This window comes from Suricata suricatta, chromosome 11 (genome assembly GCF_006229205.1).
Source record: "Suricata suricatta isolate VVHF042 chromosome 11, meerkat_22Aug2017_6uvM2_HiC, whole genome shotgun sequence".
Taxonomy (NCBI): domain Eukaryota; kingdom Metazoa; phylum Chordata; class Mammalia; order Carnivora; family Herpestidae; genus Suricata; species Suricata suricatta.
The window spans coordinates 50889725-50901484 of record NC_043710.1 but is presented as its reverse complement, the minus strand read 5'-3'; the positions used below and the strand labels follow the sequence as shown (position 1 = coordinate 50901484).

The following is an 11760-nucleotide window of genomic DNA, read 5'->3' as shown; positions in this document are numbered from 1 at the left end:
TTGAGGGAGGTCATTCTCCTAGCAAGTGTCTTTGAATTCCTGCTAAAGCATTGATATCTCACCCTGTTTATGATCTTTTCCTTATCAAGGCCCTAGAAAGATAGAAGAACTCTATGTGCGCATTAAAGTACTATGGATAGTGTGCTAGAGGTCTTACTAGGAGTAGTTGATAACACACATTATAGATTTTCTTCTCTCCAGAGGTAATTGAGTAACTCCTTTTTAAAAAAAATAACATTTAATTTTTTAATGTTTATTTATATTTATTTTGAGAGAGAGATATAGTGTAAGTGAGTTTGGGGAGGGACAGAGCGAGAGAGAATTCCAAGCAGGCTTCCCACTCAGAGCAGTGTGACACAGGGCTCCATTTCATCAAATCATGAGATCATGAACTGAGCCATCATCAAGAGTTGGACACTCAAATAACTGAGCCACCCAGGCGCCCGTGAATAACTCTCTCAGTATAAGTTATTGCTTTGAAATTCATCATAGGCAGTATCTATGCCTTTAATTGTTATAATAATGAGAGATCTCTGAAGGAATTGATAACATTTCACACTGTAATACATACATATTCTTTCTCAGTACTATATTCTCCATGATGGTCTTCTGTATGAACCGCTCATATATCATCCCTATGTCTCTTGTAATTTCATATTAGTGTGTGCTGTTTACATAACATACACAGTTTTTCCTTTAGCTTAGTGTTTCCTATCTTTTCCATTTTTCATTTTTTTCTAATTGTTTTATTGTGGTAGAATACACATAACAAAGTTTACTATCTTAACTATTTTTAAGTGTAAAGTTCAGTGGATTAAATACATTCCTGTTGTGGTACAACAATAACTACTATCTCCAGAACTTTTTCATTTAGCAAAAGCTGAAAATCTGTCACCATTTAATTATTTCCCCATGGCTCCCTCTCACCATCTCTGGTAATTACCATTCTACTTTAAATTTTTTTAAATATGTATTTATATGAGAGAGAGAGAATAAGTGGAGGAAGGGGCAGAGAGAGAGGGAGAGAGAGAATCCAAAGCAAGCTCTGCACTGTCAGCACAGAGCTTGACACAGGGCTTGAATTCACAAACCATGAGATCATGACCTGAGCTGAAACCAATAGTCAGACACTTAACTGACTGAGTCACCAAGGCACCCCCTTTTTAAAAAATGTTTATTCACATATTTTGAGAGAGAGACAGAAAGACAAACAGGGAGGGGCAGAGAGAGGAAGATAGGGGATCCCAAGTGGGCTCTGCATTGACATCTGAGAGCCGAATTGAGGACTTGAACTCATGAACCATGAGATCATGACCTAAGCTGAAGTTGAGACCCTTAACCTACTGAGCCACCCACACCCCCATTCTAATTTTTTTTATCTCCCCTCTTTACTGATGTCCCAGTCTCTAGTAACCACCATCCTACTTTATGTTACTGTGAATTTGGCTTTTCTTTTCTTTTAAGATTCCATATAAACTGAGATTGTGCATTATTTGTCTTTATGGGACTGGCTTATTTCACTTTTGTATGATGTCCACAGATTCATCCATGTTGTTTCAATGGAAGGGTTTCCTTCATTTTAAAGAATGGACAATATTCCATTGCATACATAGACCACCTTTTAACATTTTCATTCCCCAAGTAGAAATTTAAGATAAATTGGCAAAAGTGAATGTTAATCTATGAACTTTCTTTCCCCATATGAAGTTCTTTTTCAATAGCTGTTGACTTTTGTAATTGTTGAGAGAAATTTGATATCATATCCAATCTGCTGCCTGGAGCTGGAAGATGGGAAGTGATTAATTCGTGGGCACAGGATTTCCTTTTGATTGATGAAATTTTATAGAACTAGATAGTAGTAACAGTTGTACAATGTTGCGAATGTACTAAGTGCCACTGAATTGCAAAGTTTAAAATGGTTAAAATGGTACTCTTATGTATATTTTACAATCTAAAAAAAGAATTGCTGGTTAAATAGATACCCCAGAAATCCCAAAGACTTAGTCTTTTGTAAGCATTTCATAGACTGAAAATACAGGATAGGGAAGAAGAGAGAGAAGAAGATAAAATACTACCTGTTGAATATATTATGTGAAATAACAAGAACTAAAAATTGACCAAATACCAGACAGCAAGGTTCATTCAGACTTCCCTAGAGCTTCTCTTCAGTGGGTTTAATGACAAAAGGGAATTCCTATTAATTTTCATTTCAATGCCTCAGACTCCCTGGCATCTGGAGACTTCATTACAAATACCCCCAACACACATACACAAGGGCATTTTATTAACACCTCTTAGGGCATATTGAGGGTATATATATACATAATTTCAGTAATTAAGTTCACAGTTGCTAAATGACTTCCTAAGATGGAACATAGGGAACTTGGTAAGTGTTTGTGATCAATGAGTCTACAGTGTGTGCTTATGATTGGAATTTGGTTTCACAGAAATTGAGTTAAGACCTAGAGTATTGGTAATGGGTTCAGATCACTGGTCTGGGGAAAGGTAGGAAGAAGACTAATATTAGAGAGGACATATCCTGCAATGTTTCAGCCATATATAACCTTATCTACTCAACCCAATAATAATATGAGATAGATAATACTATGCTTATTTCTGGATGAAACTGAAATACAGAATATGATGTCACTTACCTAAGGTCAGAAGGCTAGCAAGAATAGAATCAGGACTCCAGCTCATGCCACAATGACATGATGGCATTGAATTTACATGTTGTATACTTCTGCTTCTTTTTCCCATATTTCTTTGATAGTGAGTGAGAAACAAAGTTAAAAAAAAGTTGGACTGATTCCACACATACCCTTGATATAAAAAAGGACACAATATGGTAATCAGCTGTTGGTCTCTCTCCCTCTCTCCATCCTTTATATTTCAAAAGGATTAAACTGAATTCAGACTTGATTATTGGGAGACCCATATTCACAATTGATGCCATGAGCCAAGATAAGCCAAGAGATGAAAAGCATAGTTTTCAGCAATAACAAAAAAATATCTTCGGAACGAAATGAATAGATGTATAGTGAGGAATTTTGCCCTATTAAAAGAGAGGTCTGGCCTTTGTTTTTTTGGCTTCTATGAAGTTATTGGTCATATCTGAGAGGAGTTTAGGGTGGGAGCTAGACAAACCATATCTTAGTATAGGGGGCTGACCACACCATAAACACCAACAATAAAACTTAGGTTGAGGCCTTTGGGTCATGTGGCATCAACCAATCTGGAGACTGAGTTTAGCCATGTGTGCAATCAATCAATCATATATATAATGAAGCTCCAGCAAAAAAAATATGGACACCAAAACTCAGGTGAGCCACCTTGGTTGGCAATATAACTCTATGCATATGGTCACACATTAATGACAGGAGGGTAACTTACTCTGATTCCATAAGGGAAGACAATGGATGCTTCATACTTGTAAACCTCACCCTCTCCCATCAGCATCCTTCCTTTGTCTGATTTCTGATTTTAATCTTACTCTATAGTAAACTGTAACCATGAGTATAAGAGCTTTCAGTGAGTTCTGTGAGACATTCTAGTGGATTAGTGAACCTGGGAGTAGTTTGGGAAACTTCCTGAACTTGCAGTTGATGTTAGAAATGAGAACGGTATCAGGAACTGTGCCCTCCACTTTGTGGCTTAGCCAGCTCTAGGAAGCAGATCAGATTTGTTGTCACATTTCCTTCTCACCAGTTACAGAAGTCAACAGGTTCTTCATAAAGAACTTCATATGGGAAAGAAACTTCACAGATTATCATTCTCCCTTGTCAACATATCTTAAATTCCTACTTGGGCATACCTTAATTTTAGATATATGGACCCTAAGAATTAAGGGGATCTCCTTCTAGATTCTCAGTTCTGTCCCATTGTCGCCTTTTCTTTTTTTTAACAGTTACACTGCCATAATCATCATAACTTTATAGAAAATCTCAATATTTGGTAGTGAAAATCTTCTAGATTTATTCTTCTTTGAGGTAGTTTGGTTATTCTAGGCCCTTTATTTCCCCACCCCTTATCTTTCTTTCTCTCTCCTTTCACTACTTTCACTAACAAGTTTGCAAAGACAGGACCACATCAGTGGCACAAAGCTTAGTTTCACTTAATTTCACATCTTGATTCTGCTGCTTATTAGCTTTGTAAGCAGGGAAAAGTTAATGAACTTATCAAAACCTTTATCTTCCACAAACCAGATACCAGTAGAACTTGTGTCACAGATCTCTGGAGGAGAACTAAATGAGATAATATATGCCAATAATGACAACAATGTCTGAAAAATTGAAGGTACTCAAGGAATAATAGCCATGATTACTGTGCTGGCTATTATTATCAATTTTATTATCTCCTAATAGTATGTATTTCTTCAGGAAGAGGAAAATTAGTACATTTAATTCTTCTGAACCTATCACTTAGGAAAGACACAATGTAAGCTTCTACATTCTTTCACGGTTATGGTGCAGGTCAGGAGTGATACTGGGATTATTTATGGAGAGTTGGAAGGGGATAAAGAATCAAAGGCCTTTAGAAAAACTTATCCCCATTACGAATCCTTTGTTAAGGAATATTTTTCATTTTTTATTTTTGGTAGATCTCAGTTAATGGTGGATGAATTGTCCAGTGGAAACCAGCAACAACTTTTAAAAGTCACGCCATCATCAGCCTGCAGAAGAATGTCTTCTCCCAATATCACTGAATCCCATCCTTCTTCATTCCTACTGCTGGGGATTCCTGGGTTGGAAGTTGCACAAATCTGGCTTGGATTTCCCTTCTGTGTTGTGTATCTGATTGCTCTTGTTGGAAATGTTATCATTCTATTTGTTATCTGGGTTGATCATAGCCTTCACCAACCCATGTTCTACTTTCTGGCCATGCTGTCAGTGATTGACCTCAGTCTCTCTACTACTACCATCCCCAAGATGCTGGGGATCTTCTGGTTCGGCCTTCAGGAGCTGTGCTTTGGGTGCTGTGTTACTCAAGTGTTTTTTATCCACTTTTTTACAGTCATGGAGAGTATTGTACTTCTTGCCATGGGTTTTGATCGCTATGTGGCTATTTGCAACCCCCTCAGGCACAGCATGATTCTTACCAACAGAGTAATTGGTGTGATGGCTGTGGTAGTGGTACTAAGGAGCTTATGCATGATTGTACCCATCATTTTTCTCCTCTTGAGGCTGCCTTACTGTGGACACAGAATCATCCCTCATACCTACTGTGAGCACATGGGAGTGGCACGTCTGGCTTGTGCCAACATTAATGTCAATGTCTACTATGGTCTTGGGAATATTTCTATCTTGTTTATGGATGTGCTTCTTATCGTTATCTCCTATACTAGAATCTTACATGCTGTCTTCTGCCTCCCTTCCCAGGATGCCCGCCTGAAAGCTCTGAACACCTGTAGCTCCCATATTTGTGTTATCTTTGTCTTCTTCGGTCCAGCTCTCTTCTCTTTCCTCACTCACCGCTTTGGTCACAACATCCCCCAGTACATCCATATCCTCCTGGCTAATCTCTATGTAGTCATACCCCCTGCCCTCAACCCAGTTATTTATGGCATCAGGACCAAGCAGATCCAGGAGCGGGTACAGAATCTCTTTCTTAAAACAAGATGGAATGAAAGGTAATTCATTCAAGACATGAAGGTACAGGGTGCGAAAAGACTACAACTTAGGATAAAATAATAAATTTCTTTCACCAAAATTAATTCTCAATATAGATATTAATATATGTGAGATATATGTATCAGAAAAATATTGTCTGTAATTGTTGGAGGCATGTACACTGCTGTGTGTCTGAATGTGTACTTGCAAATGATACTGTCTATTGACCTCTGGCATAGAACATTACCTACAAGAATAAATTTAAAGGAGGAGAACTTTGATTCACTGAAATAACTTTGTGTTAAAACTGTATGGCGTTCTAGATCTCCTTCAGGTAATAATGTTTCTTTCACAGAGATGTTCAAATAGAATTCACATAGCTAACAACAGGTATTATGTAAAATGCAAAAAGTTTCTATAAGTAATAAAGTACTGCCTAAAAATAAGTAGTACAATTTCTACTAAAGATTATGCAAGAAAAATATGGAAATTAGACTAGATTTTTTGGTTTATTTTCCTTTACTATGCTCTCAAATTCCTGATTCTATGAAGCCTTATAAGCCTAACCCTCCATACATACACATTCATTCTTTATTTCAAGATTTTTTTAAATGTTTATATTTTCAGAGAGAGACAGAGTACAAGTGGGGGAGGGGCAGAAAGAGGGGGAAGCACAGAATCCAAAGCAGGCTCCAGGCTTTGAGCTGTTAGCACAGAGCCTGTTGCGGGCCTCAAATCATGGACTGTGATATCATGACCTAAGCTGAAGTGGGGCACTTAACCAACTGAGCCACCCAGGTGCCCCCATACTCCCTCATTACTGAACTGCCAAATTTAATACTGTGTCATCTGGATAGCCTTTCTTGGAGTTAAAAAAGATTGCTTGCGGAACAAATGAAAATTGCAAGAGGGAATATTTTTTAACAAAGAAATCAGTTAAAAAACCCACAGACAATAAAAAGAAATAATACTACTTAACAGTTGAAGTCATAATTTGGAAAGGTTAAAAGATGCATTTAGTGGCCTGAATTTTATTGAATAGAAAATTGAGTAGCACTAAAGTATATGAAGTAGTGAGTAAAATGATTATGTGGAATTTTAGAAAGTCTTATCTCACACTAGCATTTAGAAAGTATAGGAGAGAGTGGTGTCCAGGTGGTTCAGTCAGATGAATGTCGGACTTCACCTCAGGTCATGATCTCATGATTGGTAAATTTGAGCCTGCTTCAGATCCTCTGTTCCACTCTCTGCTCCTCCCTCCCCTTCTCTCTGTCTCAAAAATAAACACAAAAACAATAGAAAGGATAGGAGGGAGACAATTAATGAAGTGAAGTTAATTTTCAGGTGTCTTTATGATTCAAGAAGAACTGGAATTTGGATAGTGGTAATGCAAATAAAGAAAGGATACCTGCTCTGAAATAAGAGAGTCATAAGATATGATTTAGTCACAAGTAGCAAGAGACATCAAGGATAAGTTATTTATTTATCTGTTTTAAACTGGATGGTTTTGGCTGGTCATTGAAATATGTAAGAAGAAAAAACAATTATTCATGGTCATAAAAAATGCAAATAAAAGAAAGAGAAGGGGAAAAGAAATCGAATTGTAAAGAACCTAAGAAAATTTAGGATGTGAAAAAGTGAATATAACAGGACTTTCTGAAGTGGAGGAAGTCAGTATAAACAATGCACTATGATTTTCAAAAACAGCAACAGAAATAATGATAATTTGAAGGAAATTTTATGCAATGCCTGGGTGGCTTAGTCCATGCCAAAGTGTCTGACTTTGGCTCAGGTCATGATCTCACAGTTCGTGAATTCAAGCTCCACATCAGGCTCTGTGCTGACAGCTCAGAGCCTGGAGCCTGCTTCAGATCCTGTGTCTCCCTCTCCCTCTCTGCTCTTCCTCTGCTGGTGTTTTCTCTCTCTCTCTCTCTCTCTCTCTCTCAAAAATAAATAAATAAACATTTAAAAAAATTAAGTAAAGGAAATTTTAAAGGATCAACTGACCTAAGTAAAATATTTTTCAACTGAAATAATGTCAAATTTAACTTTGGATGTTATAATACTAATCATTTCACCCAGTTCTATGATAATCTTAGTGATTTTTATTAATTTAATATACAAAACAGATATTTTTAGGGGCATCTGGGTGGCTCAGTCGGTTGAACATCCGGCCTTGGCTCAGGTCATGACCTCACAGTTTGTGGGTTTGAGCCCCACATTGGGCTCTGTGCTGACAGCTACCTCAGAGCCTAGAACCTGCTTTGGGTTCTGTATCTTCCTCTCTCTCTGACCCTCCACTGCTCACGCTGTCTCTATCTATCTCTCAGAAACAAATAAAAAAACATTTAAAAAATTTCAGAACAGACTTTTTATATATTATTAGTGATGATCACTCAATCGCAGTAAGAAGAGTTAATACTAAGGTAACAGTAAAAAAGACACAATATGAGCTACCATATTCATAAGTTTATATAATCACCCATTTAATTTCACATACATAATTTAGTTTCATATTATTTTTTAAGTTCTTAATTTATTTTGAGATAGAGAGAAAGAGAGTAAGGGAGGGGCAGAGAGAGAAAGAGAGAGAGAATCCCAAGCAGATTCTGCACCATCGGTGCAGAGCCCCATGCATGGCTCAAATTCATGAACTGTGAGATCATGACCTAAGCCAAAGTTGGCTACTTAACAGACTGAACTACCCAGGCTTCCATAGCTTCATACTCTTTATCCCTTAAAGTAATAAGGTCCCAAACACCCCCTTGATAGATATTTTATGCTGGACATGTGTTATAAAATTTTTCCTAAATTTCTAGGTCCAGATATTTTTTTGAGTCCAAGTATTGATTTCAGATCTCCTTCAAAAGCACATTGAAATTCATAATAAGGTAGAAACAAAATAATAATAAGGTAGAAATAAATTATAGAAATAAAATAATAATAAAATATAGCACTTTTGGTGAATACAATATAGGTCATCAACAGACTGGATATTTTCAAAAAAAAGAAAAGAGAAGGAAAATTAATGGAAATACTGGATAGTATAAACAACAACATGAAACATATGAAATATAGGCTTTCCGGGATAATGAGGGCCACTTTTTTTTCCCCAAAGAGCACAAATTGTTTCCACATTCAGAGTCAAACAATACAGTGAGTAGAGCAGACCAGGAAGCAATCACCGGGATACTAAACAGATGCCTTTACTCATGGAATAAATGGACCATAATCTTTCCTCACACTTTATACACAGAAATGTACAGTGAACTGATTGCTACTTCTATTCTCCAGAAAAACATAATCTGAATGATATCAAAATTCTTAAATACAAAAAAAAATGTCTACATGACTTGAAGAAAATGATTTTGAATTATAATTAAGTGTTCATTCATTCCATTAATCATATTCAAGAGCAAAATGAAGACATTTTGAAAAATGGACAGAATACTTCAAACATGTTTTAAAGCATGAGATAACTAACAAAGTAGCAAAGATAAATGAACAAGGATCCCAGAAAAATAACAGAAAGTATACAGAAATGAAGCCTGCCTTGGGGGGTGTTTTTCCTCAACATGTACTTTGCATTTTCAAATTTAGAAGACCTCTCAGAGAGTCTGGTAGTATCAGGAGAGCTTTAACAGTATCACAGAATTGGGTAGGATTAAGCATTGGAGTTCAGAGTTTGACAAGGAATAGGAGGATTAGACTACCAAAGGAGTGCCCAGAGAGTGAGGGTAATAGAGGGGGATCATATAGACCAATCATCACAAAGTATGTAGCCTGTCAGCATTAGCTCCATTCTAACTAGGACAGCATGATGTGCATTTACCCTCAGTGCTTATCAGAACTGAAGTGAAACACTTTTTGGTGATGATAACAATACTAATGACATAAAAGTGTTCTGACAAGTTGTCCATTATAAACTCAGCATTTAATAAAACACAAACACACATGCACAGACACACACACAAAACACACACAAATTAAGAAAACCAAAAAGCAGACAAAAAAGGAGGAAAACATTCAAAAGGGAACCAGCTACTTGGATTACTAAATAACTACGATTACTTTACAAAGTAAATTGGATGACAAGATGAAAAATTCCATCCATGAACAAGAAACTAAAAAAAAATCAATTGAAGTGGAATGACATAGCAAGATGGTGGAATAATAAGTCTTCAACTCATGTTCCCTTATAGAAACAAATATTTGGCACTCCTCCATGAAACAAAATGCCTTTGTAGGAGATTTGGGGTCTAAACAGGAGATTGTAAGACCCGGGTAAAGCCCATGACCAAAGAGGGTAGTTTTGAGAAGGCAACCCATACATGAATGGCACGCCTGTTGACCATAGTCCTGGCTGCATACTGGAAGCAGCTATGTCTTCTGTGAACTTGACTCCAGTCCCACCTGTATGTAATCCTGGCACTAGCCACATTTGCCAAGGGACTCAGTAGAAGGCATGCCCACCTCTGCCTCCTGTAACAGGTATGCCAACCTCAGACCTGATTGTACTCACTGAAGCAGCCTATGGCTTGATTCAGCGCCATTCTGCCACAACTTTGCCTGAATAGAGACCAGCCTAGTGGTCCAATGGGAACCAGTGGAGGCTACATTCAATTGCAACTCTGCTAACAAACCTTCCAACCATGGAGGTGACTGTAGGCCAGATGATGACAACAGACCTGGTTTCAACAGTGCTCAACCATGATCTCAGACATAGTCCCATCAACTCAGTGACCCAGCATAAGGACTTTACCTGCCAAAATGAGTCTAAGAATTAGCAAGGGTATCTGTTCCTTCAAACACATGCCAACTTAAAGTGATATAGATCACAAAGAATCATATAAACATGACACCAATGAAGGTAACTAATGAATTCCGATAGTTTGTCCTAAAGACATGAAGATCCATAAACTACTTAACAATTCAAAATAATTATCTTAAAGAAGCTCAGTGCACTACAGGACAAAATAGTCAACTAAATGAATCAGGAAAAGAATAAGTGAACAAAATGAGAAGTCTAACAAAGGAATAGGTACTATAAAAAGGAATCAAACAGAAACTATACAGCTTAAAAATAAAAAGACCAAACTGAAAATATTCAATAAAGATAAAGAAAATGTGGTCAATATATACAAACTTCATATAATTTATCCTTAAAAAAGAAAAATATCCTGCCATTGAAGAAACACGGATGAACCTGAGAACATCATTCTAAAATGAAATAAGCCAGTCACATAAAGACAAATATTGCATATCTCAGTTTTCTTTGGAATCGAAAGAAAGAAAGAAAGAAGAAAGAAAGAAAGAAAAAAAGAAAGAAAGAAAGAAAGAAAGAAAGAAGCAAAGCAAAGAGAAAGAAAGACTAACAATGACAGAGAGTAGAATGGTGGCTACAAGAGGCTGAAGCATGGAGGAAAGAGGAAGATTAGAAAATCAGAAATAGAATGGCAGTGGCCAGGGGATGGGATGAGGAGTCTATGGAGGTTATTGTTGAATAGATACAGAGTGTTCAGTTTTTGCAAAATGAAAAAGTTCTGGAGATAAATGTTAGTGATGGTTGCACAACAATATAAATGTACTACACTATTAAATGTACACTTAAAAATGGTTGAGATAGTAAATTTTATTTTATGTATATTCTATCACAATAAAACTTGGGGAGGGGGAAATGGGAAAGGTAGGAAACACAAAATCCACAGGAAAAAAAAGTGTCTGTTATAATAGCAGTACACACTGATCTAAAAATAAGGGGCCTAGAGATTGTATTTTCATCTTACATCCAATTTACTTTGTATAATAATCATAGTTATTTAGGAATTCAAGTATCTGGTTTCCTTTTGAATAGTTTATACAGTAGACCATCATGGAGGACATGGGAACTGGTGGAAAGTTGAAGGAAAGTGAAAATGAGCAGTAGCTATTTCCTAAGAAGGACTCTTGATCACCTAAGACAGAGGAATATTTTGGACAGTCATGAAGTAGAATTAAAGTATACAGTTTGGGTGGGCATTTACTGAAGGACTTTGCCAACAAAGGTGTTTATATAAAGCCCAAAGTATATAATGGAGAAAGAGAGGGCAGAAAAATCTTAAGTAGAGATTAGATAGAGTCAGACTTGATTTGTAAAGATAAATGTTGAAAC

The 11760-nt window shown here is 36.7% G+C and overlaps 1 protein-coding gene across 1 annotated transcript; it reads left to right on the top strand.

Moving 5' to 3' along the window:
• The first annotated feature begins 4682 nt into the window (after nucleotides 1-4682).
• On the top strand, nucleotides 4683-5633 carry LOC115271613 (olfactory receptor 52E8-like). The gene has a single exon (XM_029914498.1). The coding sequence runs from the start codon at nucleotides 4683-4685 to the stop codon at nucleotides 5631-5633; it is 951 nt and encodes a 316-aa protein (XP_029770358.1).
• Nucleotides 5634-11760: the final 6127 nt, after the last annotated feature.